Source organism: Muntiacus reevesi, chromosome 4 (genome assembly GCF_963930625.1).
Source record: "Muntiacus reevesi chromosome 4, mMunRee1.1, whole genome shotgun sequence".
NCBI lineage: Eukaryota > Metazoa > Chordata > Mammalia > Artiodactyla > Cervidae > Muntiacus > Muntiacus reevesi.
The window spans coordinates 141,105,642-141,124,143 of record NC_089252.1 but is presented as its reverse complement, the minus strand read 5'-3'; the positions used below and the strand labels follow the sequence as shown (position 1 = coordinate 141,124,143).

General features: G+C 39.7%; 1 protein-coding gene across 5 annotated transcripts in view; it reads left to right on the top strand.

Moving 5' to 3' along the window:
- Positions 1-18,502, top strand: part of NDUFA12 (NADH:ubiquinone oxidoreductase subunit A12) — an 88,831-nt gene that overhangs the window by 15,078 nt on the left and 55,251 nt on the right. Inside the window, exons 4-5 of one of the 5 annotated variants that reach the window (XM_065934224.1) lie at positions 10,998-11,092; positions 11,515-11,639. The exons of 1 other annotated variant lie outside the window; for it this stretch is intronic. In XM_065934224.1, the coding sequence (XP_065790296.1) occupies positions 10,998-11,082 (85 nt within the window). In that variant the 3' untranslated portion in view covers positions 11,083-11,092; positions 11,515-11,639. Of the gene's footprint in view, positions 1-1,499; positions 1,626-10,997; positions 11,093-11,514; positions 11,794-18,502 lie in introns of those variants that run through there. 3 more of the 5 variants (XR_010663048.1, XR_010663049.1, XM_065934223.1) reach the window with 3 other exon arrangements.

Genomic DNA, 18,502 nt, shown 5'->3' with positions numbered 1-18,502 from the left:
TTCTGTTGGTTAGAGTTGAGTCCATCAGTCTAACCCACACTCAAGATAACTAACTCAGGATAACTAACCAGACTCCAAAGGTGTGTCCACCAGGAGGATGTGGTCACTGGAGGTCACCTTAGAGGCTGCCCACCACAGAGACGCATTTTGAAGTAAGATGGACTCAACTAGATTTGCTGATAGATTGGATTTTGAGAGAAATCCAGATTTCAAGATTTTGGCCTGAACTACTAGTGGTATACTAGCTGTGAAGAGGAGGAGCAGGCAGGATGGGAGAAGCGGAATTGGAAGGGGTAATCGAGAGTTCCATCTGAGATCCCTGTTAGACAGCCAAGTGAGTGTGGTGGGTAGATAGTTGAAAACATTAGTCGGGAGGTCAGAATAGAGGTTGGTGATTTTACTTAGCATGGTATGCAGTTTTCATAAATTATGGATAAAAGGGTTGAGAGACTCTGATCTTCAGTTAAATATCTAGCTCTGTTACCCTGGAAACCAGGTTAGATTGTATCAGTCATATTGCTGGATAAAACTGATCCTTGATTGGCAAACTGCAGCTAGCTTGAGAGGACCTACAAATGCCTGATGAGTTAGGTGTGCTTGGGCTCCCCTGTCTTGTTGCTCTTAGAACCGGTGTGTCCCAGCGGGGAATGGCAGTCCTGGAGCCGTGCCTGTGTAGCTGTTAGCAGAGATGTTAGCTTTTGTGGACGTGAAGCTCTAAAGTCAGGGCAGCTCCTGCCCCGTCTCTGTGGTTCTCATCTCCCTTGAGCCTGTGCTGTGTCATCTAGAAAGTCAAAGACAGCAGCTTCTGGATGTCTGGCTGAGCCACGGCTCCTGGATGAACTCCTGCAAGGACTCCCGGCGGGAGGAGCGCCCCATGTGTCCCTGTGTTCCTCAGGCTGTGGCTCCTGCGCTCGGCCCTTCTGGGTTGTCAGGCGCCCTCCATGGCCTCTGCCGGCCTCTGAGTCTGTTGAGTAGTTACCTCGTCTCACCTGGGGAAGGATTTCCCTTCAGAGGCATCCTTTCAGTGTTTTTGGTAGAACCAGGGCATATTTTTAATGAACTTGTGGCTCACTTAACGTTCCCCATCTTTGTGGTAGCATGAGAAATTGTGTGGGAAAATGAGTTCACTTTGTCGGTCTTGTCTCAAAGCTTTCATTATCTTTGAGCTTGTCAGCAGCCGGTGAGGTCTGTCAGCAGGTAAGCAAAAGGTGTCCATGGCGGTGCAGACATCTTGGATGGCCAGTGAGCCACGTGAACCTTGAAAATTAACGAAATTATTGCCTAGAGCCCAGCACAGCACCCAGCTTACACATAGTTCATGCCATTGAGTGAATATTTATTGAGCACCCCACTATGTTTCAGGTACTCATGGGTTTGTACATTTATACGGATGAAAATATATAAGAGCCTGTCCTGGAGTTTATAGTCACTTAATGAATACTGACTGGTAGACTAATACTGTATTGTAACTTACTATCTGTTATTTTTCTTTGTTACAGTACCTTCCTTTTCTTCTCTGTTTTATTCATTTAAAGTGAAAGTGAAGTCTCTCAGCCCGACTCTTTGCGACCCCATGAACTGTGGCCCACCAGGCTTCTCTGTCCGTCCATGGGATTTTCCAGGCAAGAGTACTGGAGTGGGTTGCCATTTCCTTCTCCAGGGGATCTTTCCGACCCAGGGATCGAACCCAGGTCTCCCACATTGTAGGCAGACGCTTTTACCGTCTGAGCCACCAGGGAAGTCCTTTATTCGTTTATGGAGTCAGCAATTAGATTTTAATTTCTCCTTTAATGTGATTGAATAGAATACTCAAAGTCTTTATTTCAGTGGATTACAAGTACTGTCTTATACCATTTTGGAGTACTCTTAATTTTATCTCTAACTTAGCTAATTGCCACCATCTATGCAGTAATGCACAATAATATTTATATTTATTTTTATGGTAGTAAACCAAGTAAATAATCAGTATCTACATGAACTTTGACATGATAAAATTGTTGTTGAATACCAATAGAAAATTTTGGCAGTTTTTTGCATAATAGTATAAAATTGCTGTTTTCATTTACATCAGGAGAAACAAAGTTTTGTTTGTGTGTGGTGTGAAATATTTGAACTCTGAAATCCTTTGAGCCAAGTTAAAAAAGAAAAAACCATGACTTGCCTGGATTTTTCTTTTCTGTGGATATACTTTTTTCCCACTTGGTGGCACCTTCTGTTCATTTTAAAGTAAATGTCTTTCCTTCTTCCGTGTAGTGCACTGGTCTCTCCTCCTCATATATTAATTTTCTTATTAAAATTAATGATTAAATTACTCAAGTAATACATAAGTACTTTTTAAAAGAAATTATAGCGTATGTTCAAAAGTTTTCATTTTTGGTTTTTTTTTTTTACAGAAAATAATTTTGTCCTTGAAGATTTTTTTAGTGCCGTGGTGACACTCACAATGGTTTTTCTTTTGTAGGGTTAATTTATTTAGGATACCTACCACAGTCCATAGGGTTGCAAAGAGTTGGACATGACTGGAGCGACTTAACACACACACATACATACACACAGCATCATTTTAGTCCGCTTTTTTTTTTTTTCCACTTGACAGAAGATGTTCTAGAAGCCTTTGTAGAGAAGTGAGGTAGCAGGTGGGGAAGATTACCTGGAGGTGATTACTTGGGGCTTGAGAGACTGGGTGGGTGGTGGTACCTTTTTAGGATGGGAAGACTAGGAGAAGGGTAGCCTGTGAGGGTGGAGGGTAGGAATCAGAAGCCTCATTTTTGGCTGTAGGAAATTTGAGATACCTGTCAGAAATCCAAGTGAACAATTATGTTAAGTAAACAGCAGGATAGATGAATCTGTAGATTAGGACAGAGGTCAAGCCGGTAAAGAATAAGTAGTTAAAGACAAGAGAGGTTAGCAGTTCAACAATCATAGGAAGTCTAAGTGTTGATTTTTGCTTAGAGGTTGAGTAATATAAGGACAGAGAAGTGTCCACGTGCATTTGGCAGTGTGAACTTCATTGAATCAAAATGGAATCTGTTATTGAAAAAAATGTGGAGAGATGAGAAAAATTTTAAAAAATCTGTTGGGTGGGCGGGGGTAATCCACGTAACACTCCTAAGAGGCAACCACTGTCAGCATTTGCCACATTTCCTTTAGTCTTTTTAAATAAATATTTATATTAGTTGTGTTCCTAATCATTCAGTTTTATTTACTGTTTTTTTCAGTCTATAAGCAAATTTCCTTGTTATTAAAAAGAATCCTTATAACCATGATTGTAAAAATGTACAGTTGTTATAGATAACTTCGAAAATCCATAGAAGGACAAACAAAAATAAACTAATTCCTTAGGCAAGAAATAAGCACTGTTAAGTTTTTGTTCACTGACTGAACAGATACCTGTTTGTCTGCTTTTGAGTAGAGGAATGTTTTCAAAGGACCACAATGTGGAGAACAGGTTGTAGTTTATTGGTTGCGTCTTCTTTAGAAGATTTGTGATTATAAATATTAATAGCTATATAGGTAAATGTGTGTATACGCATTTGTTATTTACAATATTTTGTTTCTCTTCCCCCTCCCTCACTTAATATAGCACAGATGTTCTCACTTAATATGCTGTTTGTCAGTTTGAGTGTCTTAGTGTAGAGGGGCTTTGAATATAGACAGGACTAATGGCAGTTTGGGTTTAAAATGAATATTCTATTAACTGTAGCTGCAAACATGAAAATGTAGTTGCTCTTAAGCTTTGAGGATTTGTTTATGAATAGGATAACAAGATTAGTAACTTGAATATTTGTGCATAAAAATAAAAAACAATTATATTCTCTTGTTCTTTGATGAATGGTTAATAAACTCTAATGGAAAGAATTAAATTCTCCTAAGGAGTTATCTCCATGTGCAATGTTAGTTAATTATATCCCTTTAAGCATTTTAGGGCACATTTATAAATGTAATGTATTTGATTTTTAAAAATATCTGCAGTTGCCCAGGGTAGGTAGATTAATGAACCCATCAAGCAAAATGTTCCTAAGCCCTTAAATGACTCTTGTTTATTCAAGCCAAAAATTTAAGGGTCTTTTAAACTCTTTCTCTAGTAACTATTCTATCAGCATGTTCTTTCTGCTTTATTTTCTGAAAATATTCCATGCCTAATCACAACATCTGTGGCTGTTAATCCCAGTCCAGAACACAGTAAAATCTTGCCTGGACTTCTGCAACCACTTAACTGGTTGGCTTACATTCTTACAATATACCAGTATTCCCAATATACTAAGTGATCATGTGTGTGTGTATGTGTGCATGCACAGGTGCATGCAGTTGCTCAGTCGTGTCCGACTCTTTGTTACCTTATGGACTATATAGCCAGCCAGGCTTCTCTGTCCATGGAATTTTCCAGGCAAGAATACTGGAGTGCGTTGCCATTTCCTACTCCAGGGCATATTCCTGACCCAGGGATCAAACCTGTGTCTTTGCATGTCCTGCATTGGCAGGCAGATTATTTACCAGTTTGCCACCTGGGAAGACGATTAAGTGATTAGAGTGATTATTTTAAAATGTTAACTCAGATTATATCAGTACTCTGTTCAGAACTCTCCATTGGCTTTCCATCGTGATGAGAATTAAAATTCTGGCACCTTACTTGGTCTGCAGGGCTTCCCTGATAGCTCTGTTGGTGAAGAATCCTCCTGCAATGCAGAAGACCTCAGTTCAATTCCTGGGTCAGGAAGATCTGCTGGAGAAGGGATAGGCTACCCACTCCAGTATTCTTGGGCTTCCCTTGTGGCTCAGCTGGTAAAGAATCCACCTGCAATGAGAGAAACCTGGGTTCGATCCCGGGGTTGGGAAGATCCCATGGAGAAGGGAAAGGCCACCCATCCCAGTATTCTGGCCTGGAGAATACCATGGACTGTCGAGTCTGTGGTTGCGAAGAGTCGGACACCGCTGAGCTACTTTCACTTCACTTGGTCTGCGAGTCCGTGCGCCATCCTGGCCCTTCCAGGTCTGTGTGCCCTGCCCAGTTCACCAGCCTGCTGACTCTTGACTCGTTAGCCACATTGGCCTTCTGGCTTTTCCTCAAGGAGTGACCACACTGCCACCTCAGTCACTTCGCATTAGATGTTTCCCCAGGGGGCTCGGCTCATGCCTTCGGGTTGTTCGGTGTCTGCTCCGCGGCTCCTTAGACTGCCCGAGGGGAAGAGCCCCGTCCTTCTCTCAGTGTTTCTCCAGCTGCCGTGCTTCTTGGTAAGAATCTTGTTCACCTTTGTGATGCTAATGTCTAAATCAGTGTCTCACACGTAGTAGGTGCTCGGTAAACATTTGTTAGATGAGTGTGGGCTTACTGTTTTACTTGAAACAACTGTTATTTTGCTTTTTGGATACAGTAATTTTATTTGCTTCTGCTAGCTGATCCAAAAATGGAATATCTGTCACTTCTTTTATAGCTTTTCTATGAATTTGAAGCTGTTAATATATTTACCTTTGAATTCCACTCTAACTTCAGCCTGTCTTTTTTAATATCTTGTCCCACTGAGTTGTGTCTTAGTCTTTTAGAATGTTATTTTCCTAAATAAATTGCCATCTCTCAATGCCAGAGAATATTGTCTTCCTCTTGGTATAGCTGCTTCTTCAGATAGTAAGTGTTGTATAAAATACTCTGAATTGAAATTAATGTTACTCAGTACAGTGGGTTGCAGGTTATTTTCAAAATAGTTCCTTCCTAATGTTTATTTTCTGTTCCAGAAAATAAGAATAACACATTTTATTCACTATTGAGTGTAACATTTTAACAAAGATGTGTCGTTGGAAAATTTCATACCTGATTGTGGAAATAAACTGTGTAGTTTGGTGAACAAAGAACTACTCTGCAGTTTCCAGACAAAATCTATTTGATGTTCACAGGTTATCAAAGTATAAAATATGCCAGACATAGTCATATGTAGAAATTTTTGAGGTTTCTAAATTAGAAAAATAGTTTGAACTTTTTCTATGTAACTATAGTGAAAGACATCGTGCTGTGGGAGTGACGTAGGAAGAATTTCCATTAAGGTAGACTGAGAGAAACAGTCTGTCTGCTCCTAAAACATTTAGTACTTTAAAGAGAGTGATTTTTTTTTTTTAAGTGATGGCCTAAAGTGGGATGAAATGGGGTTAGAAGTAGAAGAACCTACTTAATAGTCTTAAGTAAATGACAGATGACTTCAAGGAGGATTTAAAAACCTGCTAGTTGTTTTGAATTAGGATTTTAATTTTTAATAGCTTTCTTTTGTCTTACAAAGTAGTACATGTTTGTTACAGAAAATTCAGAAAATAACAAAACAAGTAAAAGTCACCTATTATCCTACCACACAGAGACAAACTACTATTGATATTTTGATATATATTCTTCTCATTTCCCCTTTTCCTATGCATATATATCCTTTGTTTTTGTTTTTAATGTAAGTGGATTTTTTAAAGTGGTAGCCTGTGTTTGAATCCTGGCTTCACTATCATGGGCAAGTTGTTTTTAAACTCTTGGTGCTCTAGTTTATTCATTTATTAAATCAGGTTAATAACATCTGTCTCCTAGAGTTGTTTTAAGAATTAAATGAGTTAATATTTATAAATTGTTTAGAACAGTGCCATGACTTGACAAATGCTATCTAGTATCGTTCAGTAAATTAAGTAAATAACCTCCTTTTTAAGGTTAACATTTGGTGAGCATTTTCTCAAGTCATAAAATATTCTCTGTTAACATAATATTTACTAAGACTTTAATTCTCTGTCATGTGGATATGCCCTGAGTTAGAGTGTTCCCTATATTCTTGTTTTGTTCTTTCTGTGTTTTTACTGTTATAAGTAAAACTTTGGCCAGTATCCTTGGATGTAAGCGTTTATCCACACATCCTATTTTCTATGGCACATTCCTACAAGTAAAATTGCTGAGTCCAGAAGTGTACGTGTAAGTGTTTGGTACCTGCTGCCACATTACCCTCAATTGACATTCTCAGAGTAAATACATTCACAGTATGTGAGTTTGATTTCTCTATAACTTCACCAATACTAGATATTATTTTATTTTTAAATCTTTACCAGCTTAGCAAGTAAAAAAGTTATATCTTGTTTTAATTTTTATTCCCTTGGTTGAACTTTTTTGTTGTTTATCTTTTTTCTTTTTATGACTTATCTTTTAACATCATTTATCTGTTTTGCTATTGGATGTTTCACTTTTTCTGTTTTGTAGTGATAGGTGAACTACTTTTCTGTATATTTCCCCATTTCTTTTATTTTTTAATCTTGTTTTCAGAGTTTTAGGACATAAACATACTTTAATTTTTATGTAATAAAATTAGTTTTTTTTCTTTATGGCTTTTGGACTTTGATATTAAGCTCAGAAATGGTCCTTCATATTGTGTTAGTATCAACACATCTTATGAATATAAATATTCTTGCACTTTTCTCTCAACAAAATTAATTGTCCTAGCATAATTTATTGAGAAAAATTAATTTTCCCCAGTAGTTTGATATGCCAGCCTTACCTTATATCCTTAAGTCTAGGGGATTTTGTTCTATTATTGTACTTTTGTACCAAATTCTTAGTACAGAGTTTTTGTACCAATTTTTATATTGTTCTAATGTCAGTGACTTTAAAGTCTGGTATTGCCAGCCTTCCTGATTGTTGTGTTTTCAAAGTGTTCTTAAGATAGGCTTGCAGCTGATCCTTAGAATTATAATTGTCAAACCCTATTGAGATTTTGATTCAGATTGCATTTAATTAAAAACAGTAATTACTGCACTAACGAAGTTTGAGTTGGCTATTTTGTAATGAATTATTTTTGGTTTTTATTTTGTTAAATATATCAGTCTCATCCTATGCTTAGATGGATCTCAGGATTTTGACAGATACTTAAGTGCTGTCATCCAGGCAGTTTTCATCTGTTGCTTATATTTAAGCTCCTGATCACGATGTTGTTTTCAGCTGCTGGGAAACTGTTCAAGCCTCAGCTGTGTGACATACATGCTGTGGGACCTGGGGAAGGTCCACAACTCTGTTTCCTCAATTTTAAAATACAAAGTACTTAGTACTAACTGACTGGGTGATATGCATGAGTATGTTTCATAAACTGAAGTGGGGTGGAGTAATAGCAGTTTTAGTATAATGAATATTTTTACCCCAGAAAACACTCTGGAGGGTTTGTGTGGTTTTTCTTAGTCTGTTTTTGTGTGTGTTTGTTTTTTTCTGTTTTCTGAAAAGTTGAAAAATCTTTGGTGTGTCCAGGTTCAGGGAGGTTAGGTGAAAATATCTGAAACATGAGCACAGACTCCAGCCTTGATCCCCAAAGTCAATAATGTCTATTATCCAAGGAAAAGACTCAAAACAGCCTATATTTTTGTTGCTGTTATTTGTTAATGTTTTATTTCTGAAAAGGAAAACTAAACTTTTTATCTTTGTTATTAATATCCATCTTAAAGATCATTTACCATCTTACACTCTGTTTTATATGGTGTATATTTTTATTTCTTAAATTTCCTATTAGGCTGTTTTATTCTTTCTTCAGAAATAAATCCCTCCATTTTGTACTTAGAGTTGTTAACAACCTCAAGCTTAAGTAGTATGCTTTCAAAGAAAGAGAAGGTCTTCTTTTTCTGTTCCTTTCTACACTTCTTCCTGTGTTTCAGTCTGTTTTCCTCATGAACAACTGAAAATTGGATCAACCACCTGTGGGATTTATTTCCACTTGAGTTGTGTTGTAATTATGGTTTAATATCTTTGTTATTAATTTTGACATACTTGGATATATTTAAGTACTAAGTTTTTGTGAAGAGCTGACTCATTGAAAAAGACCCTGATGCTGGGAGGCATTGGGGGCCAGAGGAGAAGGGGACGACAGAGGATGAGATGGCTGGATGGCATCACCGACTCGATGGGCATGAGTTTGAGTAAACTCCGGGAGTTGGTGATGGACAGGGCGGCCTGGCGTGCTGCAATTCATGGGGTCGCAAAGAGTCGGACACGATTGAGCGACTGAACTGACTAACTAATCTGTTTTCATTACAAATATTTCTCTCTTCTGTGTTTATAACTTTTTGCCTTTCTGCCAGTCTCCTTATTTATAGTCTCACTGACTTTATCAAGTTTAAGTTTGTATTTTGCCCTGTAATATAATATAATAACAGTGGTATGAAATTGAAGTGGGTCTGATGCCAGCCCAACAGTTTTCTAGGCAATACTCTTAGTTCATTGGTGCCTTTAATTAATTGGAATAAAAATGACCCAAATGCAAGCCTGTTTTGCTCAAACTCTTCAGTGTGAAAATCTAAAAGATTATTTCTTTAGGCTTTATTTAATAATATAGTTATAATAGAAGGGTTATATTAGGCTAGCAGATTATAAGCATTTTCTTATTTCTTGTAGCTTCTTATTCTAACATAATGAGAATAAATTATTGTTTACTCATTCCATGACTCCAGCCAATAGTCTTACAAGATGAACATTTTCAGATTTTATATGTTGGCAGTAAAAATTTCTTTTAGTTTTCTTTCCTTTTTTTGGCCTCACAGTGCAGGCTGTGGTATCTTAGTTCCCTGACCAGGAATTGAACCTGGGCCCTTGGCAGTGAAACCACTGAGTCCTAACAACTGGACCACCAGAGAATTTCCGCCTCTTTTATCTTTCTATCTCTTTTTAGCATTTTCTATCTCTCTGTGAGCTCTCAGTTAAGTTACTGAATAGGCATATAAAAGCTTTGGACTCTGCTTCTTGAAATATCATTTTAACTTTCAGGAGTCTTGATGACAATTATTTGAATAAAAATGGCTCAGACAGTAGAGAATCTGCCTGCTGTTCAGGAGATCTGGTTTCAATCCCTGGGTTGGGAAGATTCCCCTGGAGAATTCCACGGACAGAGGAGCCTGGCAGGCTGCAGTCCATGGGGTTACAAAAAGTCGGACATGACAGAGCAACTAATGTTTTTTTGAACACACTTTTTTGTTAGTTACTCAGGCTGACTCAAAAGGCAAAAGCTAAATATTTTTGCTGCGCCTTGACTTACAGAAAACCCCATGGTGAGTAAGAGCTTTGGTTTTCACAGCTCATCCCTCCTGCAGGTGCCTAGTGGGGCCCGCCTCACCACCAGTGTCTGTAATAGTCATGGTTTATTGGTCCAGGTTACTTTCACTAATCCCCGTTTTCCTTTGGAGGATGTGAGAGAGAAAGCAGCCAGTGTGTGCAGACTTCCTCATTCTTCATTGTGTTAGCTGATTTTGATATAATTATCTTTAGACACAAACATAACAACTGTAATAATATTTTATTGATCTTAGATAATTACCTAGCTGTATCTATCAATTACTGTTAGCAAATATTCTTAAACTTACATAGCATCTTGAATTTTTCTCATTAGCTTTAGTCTTAGTTATTTTACTGAAACTTCCTTGACGTGCCCGTTCCTCTCTAGCTGGGTAATCCCCCCTGACCCCACCCCACCCCTTTTTTTCCCTAGGAGCTGCAAATCTGTGCCTGTCACCTCATTCCCTTTTCTTTTTTTAAATGTTATGACATGAGGAAATGTCTTTTATTTTATTTATTTATTTTTTTAGAGTTCAGTAGTGTTTATTTACATTTTTTTTCTTATAGAGTCATCTTTGTCTTTTTTTTTAATTTTTTCTTCTTCTTTTTTTTTTCATCTTTGTCTTATGAGCTGAGTCTTGTTATGAATTCTCTCTCCCCTTCCTCTCCCATGTAAATTCAGCTTGGTTTTCTGCTCAGTTCTACTCTTTGTCCCTTGGACTTAATTTCTTTCTTTTCTGTTATTAGAGTTTTCTGTAGTCCAAGGAAACACCCGGCTTCCTTCTTTAGGCCTGATTTCTGGCACCTCCCCCCACGTATCTTTTGACAAACACTTGAAGCTGAAACACTTGTGAACTTTGGGCTGTAGTTGAACAATTTTGTTATAACAGGCTGTATGTCCTCTAGTGCTCAGACTTAAGCTTTGACTTAAGATGCATGGAGAGACCCTCTTCTTCAACAGGAGCCCCAAGGGTTTCAAACTAGAGCTTCATGAACCAGAGCATCCTGAGCATACTGAAACTGCGGACGCAGCCTCTAGCATCTAATAGTAATGCTGTACGTCATCAGTTCTAAGCTACATTTTTATATCTAAAATTAAGATACATGTTATAATCAATAGTGCCACAATTTAATTAGCAGCATCTTCTTTTCTTTCTTAGTGATACATAAAATAATGGTGTATCTTAAAATTGATGGCATCCAAGATTTGATGACATATAATAATCATAAAAGCATTAGCTAACATTTGTTGAGTATCTACCGTGCACAGGAGTATTATCTGATTTAATCCTTATACTTTTCTTAGTAAGAATGTTCAGATGATAACAACCAAGACATAGGAAAGTTCAGCTAGTTAGTGATAGAACTGAGATTTGAGCTCAAGCAACATAATACTCCAGAACTGCTCTCTTAGCTCTCTTCCTCCTACACTAGGCTGCCTCTTCATAACTGTCTTTTTTTTTTCTTCTATCTTTAAGGCATCGTTGGCTTCACTGTATGACTGATGATCCTCCAACAGTAAAACCACCTACTGCTCGTAAATTCATTTGGACAAACCATAAATTCAATCTGAGTGGCACTCCACAACAGTATGTACCTTATTCCACCACTAGAAAGAAGATTCAGGAGTGGGTCCCACCTTCAACACCTTACAAGTAAAGACAACGAAAAGCAATTTACATGTAAAATATGGGGCTTTTCCTATAATTGTACTGCTTACTGTTAACTTGATTAAAGTTATTTGATTAGACAGTGTCTTTTGTGCTTTTTTGTCCTTAACTTTGTTATTTATCAGCTGCAAAATAGAAGCTTACAAACATGGGTAAGTAAGTAAGAAGTAGACTTCTACTGGGGCAGCTGTGTGGTTTCCAGTCCCGTCACCTGTGTGGTTGTGTCTGAGCTTTGTGACCCTGCCTTGCTACCATAGCTGACTGATAGGGGAGACCTAACACTGAGTTGAGCCAAACAGGTCTTCTCATGGGAATTTGAAATTTGAATGGACAGACTAAGAGACACCAAAGTTGGATCACTTTTATGGTGTCCCTGTAAGAAAGTTATGAGAGGTTTCCTGTTTCTAAAGTTTTGGTTCTCTCATAGTTTATTTGAATCTGTGAACGACCCCAGGATCCATTCCAATATATTTTTATTTCCTTAAGCCAAGTAAGGTCACTGACAGTTTACTTTTTTGCTCACAAATAAAAGAGCTTTAACTAATATCCAGATTGGTTCCAAAAAATGGATTGTAGGAAATAAGGAATCTTGGAACTGGTTACGTTGTCATTCAGTTGCTCAATTTTGTCTGACTCTTCGTAATCCCATGGACTATAGCACATCAGGCTCCCCTGTCCTTCACCATCTTCCAGAGTTTGCTCAAACTCATGTCAAATGACTTGCTGATGTCATCCCACCATCTCATCCTCTGTTGTCCCCTTCTCCTCCTGCCTTTAATCTTTTCCAGCATTAGGGTCTTTTCTAATAAATCAGTACTTCACATCAGGTGACCAAAGTATTGGCGTTTCAACTTTAGCATCAGTCCTTCTGGTGAATAGTCAGGGTTGATTTCCTTTAGGATTGACTGGCTTAATTTCCTTGCAGTCCAAGGGAGTGAAGAAGTCCAGCTCCATAGTTCATTAGTATCAGTTCTTCTGTGTTCAGCCTTCTTTATGGTCCAACTGTCACATCCATATGTAGCTTTGACTATATGGACCTTCGTAGGCAAAGTGATGTCTCTGCTTTTTAATATGCTGTCTAGGTTTGTCATAGTTTTTCTTCCAAGAAGCAAGCATCTTAATTTCATGGCTGCAGTCGTCATCCACACTGATGTTGGGTAGGATGAAAGGCAGCACCACCTCTCTTTGTATTCTGGATGGAAAGCTAGCAGCTGCAGTGATCACCTTATCAAGCTCTTGTCCTTAAGTCACCAGGATCCATAAGCCCTCAAAGGATAAGGCCCTTGGATACCAGTTAGCAGCTACCATAGAATAGTTTAACAGAACAGAGATGGAACAATTTAGTGATGGAAAAAGATTATGGAGTCAGGTGATTGCTTTCAAGGATGCTGGATAACTTAGGGGAGAGAATGAACTTTAATCCCCAAATCTCAACTCAAAGTGTTGAGTGAAACTCAGGGCAATTATATGACTTGACCAATTCCTCAGGTTTCTTATGTGAAAATTAAGGGATAGAGTGGGGTCCTAACTGTTGGTACAGAGGTAGCTGGAAGGAATTAGAATGTCTTTTGGCTGCAAATTAGAGGCACCAGAAGTGTTTTTAAAGCTCTAGTGGCCCAAGCTATTAAACCAGCACCTCTGAGGATGGGATATAGGCATCAGTGTTTGTTAAAGGCTCACCTTCTCCCCCTCACCCCCAGCGATTCCTATGCAGCCAAGGTCCTAAAATACTGAGCTGAAGAAAAGGAACACACCAAAAAAGAAAAAAAAAAGGAACACACCAAGCTAGTTGTGAAGAAACGGAGTTCTGAAACTTTCTCAGTCATAAGAAATTAAGATTTTCCCACTGCTTCGCTGCTGAGTATTCCTTACTTAGCTGGATCTGGTTGAATGTGGTGCTCTCAGGAGATATGATAGTCTGCCTGTTATTTGGGGGCAGCTGTGGGCAATGTTGACTGACCAAAGGAGAGCAGCACCCACCGCTAAAAGCTCGCCTGTGCTAGACTGAGGTTTTGTATGCGCTGTCTACTGCTTCAGCGACTTTTCTGTCAGTGCCCAAAGCATGGCTTTCTAGTGCAGTCAGGAACAGACTGAAAAGGGAAACTTGTGAAAAATTAGAAGTTCTGACCTGGCTGTTCTTTCTGGGTTGGGTATGCTGGAGGTTCACCTGTTAGAAGGAAAATGGGTGTGGTTCTCATAAGAAGGGAGAAGGTAGACAGAGGTGGTAACTAGGAAATGGTCTGATCTGCAGCAATCTCGATAGTTAACTTAGGGCTTCTAGGAATGAAAGCAATAGGCAGCTACTTTAGTTCTTAATCTGGTTTTTCTTGAAGCCAACTTTATAGGTCTGGATAATAGGCACTTGAATCAAGCTAAATCACAGCTTCTCTCTCAATTTCACACCTGAGTTAATTTGCAGGGCTAGACCCTCAAGTGCTGTGCTATATTAATAGATATGTGTACTTAGAAAAAAGAAGTATCCAGTATTTCAGTGGATACTGTTTCCAAATTAGCACCAACTTTGGGAAGATTGAGAACACCGTGGCCCACTGATAAAAATACAGGCTATGAGTGGCACGTTAGACCCCATTTCACTCTAAGCCCAGGGGAATGGCTGAACTCCCCTTCCCTCTACCCCATGTTTTATTTCTTCAGTTCCTAAGTGTAGATGGGTGGACACCCTTTGCAGAAGCCCAGCATTGGGTCGCTGCCTTCAAGAGTAAATATACTTGTCGCGGAAAGCCTAGGGAAGGACTCTGGAGCATTCCATCCTTAGCAAAATAGTAAGTGAAAAAGCAGGATGTCTTTGGGGTAACGGCAGAGTTAAATGCAACCATTGATGGGAAGAAAGGTACAAATGCGGACATTCCTGTCATCCCCAAATATACAGTGTACTTCCATTTGACCAGTGAGAAAGATTGATGGGCCTTGGAGGGTGACAGCAGTCTATAATGATCAAACTTAGGTGATTTGAATTGTAGATGCTATCCAATGGTCTCTTTATTGGAGCAACTTAATACAGCCTCTGACATTTGATATGTAACTGTTGGTCTTGACTACTGTATTTTTACCCATTTTGGTCGGTAGAATCCGTCAACAGTTGTTTGCTTTTACCTGGCAGGGGCAGAATGGATGTCAGTTCTAGCCAATTGCTACATGAGGACACTTAATGCCGCATCAAACTGTAGGATGTCACATTAGCCCACTGTGTGGATGCAGAGCATGAAATATCAGATACCCAAATGCCCTGATAAGACACAACATATGCCAAGGATGGAACCTGAATATCATACAAATGGAGGGACTTGATTCCTTAGTGATTTTCTCAAGGATTCAGTGGTCTAGTGCATGTTGAGATAGCCCTCTTCAGTGTTAAAGGGCAAATTGCTGCACCTTCCCTGTTCTACAGTTGAGAAAGGCTCTGGATTTTAGAGACAGCATATAGCATACAGGTGTTTTGCACGTATTTGTATCCCAAGTGACCTAAAAAGTTGGTAGTGCAAAAACAGCCTCTCTAGGTGGCCCACCCAGGCTGTAGACCAAGCCGCTCTGCTGCTCGGCCCTCTCAAAGTATCTGAAAGGTTGAAATGCTTTACTGAAGTTAGAAACAAGTCTCTAGGAGAGTCACAGTAGAAGCCCACAGGATTTTGGAACAAGGCCACATCCCCTTCAGAAAATTACTATTTTCCTTTTGTGATACGGCTCCGATTTGCTACTGGGATGTTGGAGACCCTGCGACCTCAGGTGCTGTGTAATCCACCTACTCAGAAAGTTGGCTGTTTCCAGTAGCAATCCCATAGCAGATGGGACCAGAGTGGACCATGAAGACACTATAACTTTGTGTAAGCAGATTTCTCCCCACTCTGTGCCTTTATGTACCCTATTCCCACTCAGTGCCCCTATCAGCCTGTCCCTTGCCCCGCTGGAGAGTTGTTGGCCAATTAATTGAGAATGGAAAAAGTCAAGCCTGGCTTATAGATATTGTTGAACAATATGTATTACCAGGTGGAAGTATACTGCTGTATACTGTAGCCCCTATTCACAGTGATCTTGAAGGACCCTAGAGGGCAAATCCCAGCAGACAGGACTTCAAACAATGCCTTTACTATTATTATTTTGGTTTTTTTTTTTAGTTGTAGGATAATTGTTTTTAAATGTGTTGGTTTCTGCCATACAGCAATGCGTTTATATATATATGGCTGTGCTGGGTCTTAGCTGTAGCATGCAGGATCTTTAGTTGTGGCATGTGGGATCTAGTTCCCTGACCAGGGCTTGATTTTGGGCCCGTTGCATTAGGAATTCAGAGTCTTAGCCAGTGGACCACCAGGGAAGTTCCAAGCAGTGCCTTTTACCATGTACTTTGACTTGAAGAAAACCTGACCTGATCCAGGCTCTAAAACTAGCTATATATGGTCCGAGACCTGAAAAAAGCAGTGTTGACAATTGGTGTAAAGGTTTTAGGAAGGATTTTACCAATGAACCTTGAGGATGGGACCTAGAATTTAAGATTAGAACAAAGCAGCTAGGTACTTACCAGGATCACCTCCTGAGCACAAATCCTTGACTTAGGGCCAGTCTCTGAGGGAACCCGGCATAAAACACATCTAAGTCCAGCAGCCACCTGGCGACAGGTTCATTTCTTTGGCCTGCTTCCATTGTGGATGGAGCTGTGATCTGTCCCCATGGAAACAGACAGTTACTCTGAGCATGGATCCTGTCATACCTTGGCCAGCACTTCCGTTCATGGGCTTAGAATGCCTTCTGCTTTGTCACACACAGAACAGTGCCCGTGCTCAAGAATACAGGCAATGTCACAGAAAGGGGCAATGAACCAATGTCTGTGGGAACAATGTCTTGTGTTCCTGACGTGCCCCTGTTTCTCAGATATTATCTTTCCTGTTTTTCCCTCTATAACACACCATATGTCAGTCACACCAGCCTTCTTTCAGAACAAGATTCATTCTTGAGTTGGGGCCTTTGCACTTACCCTTCCTTCGGCCTGGAACAGTGACATCTTTGTTCTACCCTCTTTTGTATCACTGATATCTCACTTAACCAGTATCACTTCCACAGCAAGATGCTCCCTGTCTATCTAATCTAAAGGAGCTCTCTTGAAACTTCTTCTTATTTAAAAATTCTATTTATATGAATTTGCTTGTTTTATTTTCTTCATAGTATTTATCGTTCCTTTTTGAAAAACAAGATGAACAAAATTATTCCAGGAAATAGTCTGTGTATTCAGCACTGACTGAACACCTAAAGTAAAACAGTATTGATTAGATTTCATATTTTTGATAGAGGTGTGATGACTGAAATTAAATGGCAGCAGCCCTGAATAGCAAATTCTGAAATTTTAGGAAGTGAAAAGATCTGTGGGGGATAACATTAAAGCGTGCAACTAGTTATAAATAGAGAACTGAAAATGTTTCATTGAGCAGTTTTTTTAGAAGAAAGAAAAAAGTCCACTAATTGCCAGGATGTCGTGCTGTGTTTCCAAAAAGATTGGTGATTATATCAAGGGTTTGCAATCACTTTGTGTGATCAGTTTGCAGAGACCTCCAGGCCTGTGTCCCTGTTTTAAATCATGCTCCCACAGAAGAAAACTACTTACAACATTCTTCTCAAATACAAAATGATCCATCCGCTGGTGCCAAGTGCCCACGAGTATGAAATGCAGTTGCCTCCTAAGTGCCCTGTAATCAGGACACATTTGTTAGCGCCGACTCCAGGAGGGTAATGTCTGTCGTAAGACTCACAGAAAGAATGGGATTACTGAAGTAGAGATGTGGTGGTAGACTGTCTAACAAATTCTTTGGGACAGAACTGGCCTTACAAAAATTGTTTCCCAGATTCATGGCCGGTGTTGATCCAGCCGTCCCGTCCAGAGCAAAGATTGGGCACAGTGGCTACTGTGTCGCACTTTTCACCTACGTGAATACAGTATGAGTGGGGTCCCTTGGAGCTGTGCCACCACATAGTTCTGGATTATCCACTAGGACATGTCAGGGAGTTAATCCGGTTCCTGGGAAGCATGTGTCTGGACATCTGTTGCTGGGGGTGTCCAGCATCCCGTTTCCTTTCTTCTGTCATAGAATCCTGACTTACCTTGAGGACTATCATATCGCTGCTTGTAGTCTTTGTGGGTCAGTAGGCTCGTACCCACTCTCTAAATATTCTCAGAGTATTATGTTTCACCGGCTTCAGTGACTGGTTCAGGAATGAGTAGGTGACTGAAGACAGACCAGTGAAACTCAACTAGTAGGCTTTAGTTGGAAACACTGGAAAATAGAATTCTTCATTCCAGAAGGCTTCCCTGGTGGCTCAGCTGGTTAAAGAACCCGCGTGCCAGTGCAGGAGATGCAAGAGACGCAGGTTCGATCTCTGGGTCGGGAAGATCCCCTGGCGAAGGAAATGGCAACCCACTTCAGAATTCTTGCCTGGAAAATTCCATGGATAGAGGAGCCTGGCAGGCTACAGTCCGTGGGGTTGCAAAGAGTTGAACATGACTGAACACACACACACGTAAGACTTGAAGCTTGGAGGATAGATCCCAGGTGTGGCTGGGAGCCACTGCACTGCGGAAGGGAGCCTGAAAGGGAAAAATGAAGGGAAAGTGGAGCCAAGAGAAGGCACAGGACAGACTTACTAAGTGTGTTTGACTCCCAACACCAGCTGTGCCTGAAGGTGGGATTCACTTAGACTTTTTAGTGAAACCAATGAATTTCACTGGTTTCGTTTGTTTGTTTTCTGAATATACACTGATTTCTTTGCCTGAACTGAATGTCCTCCTGGATAT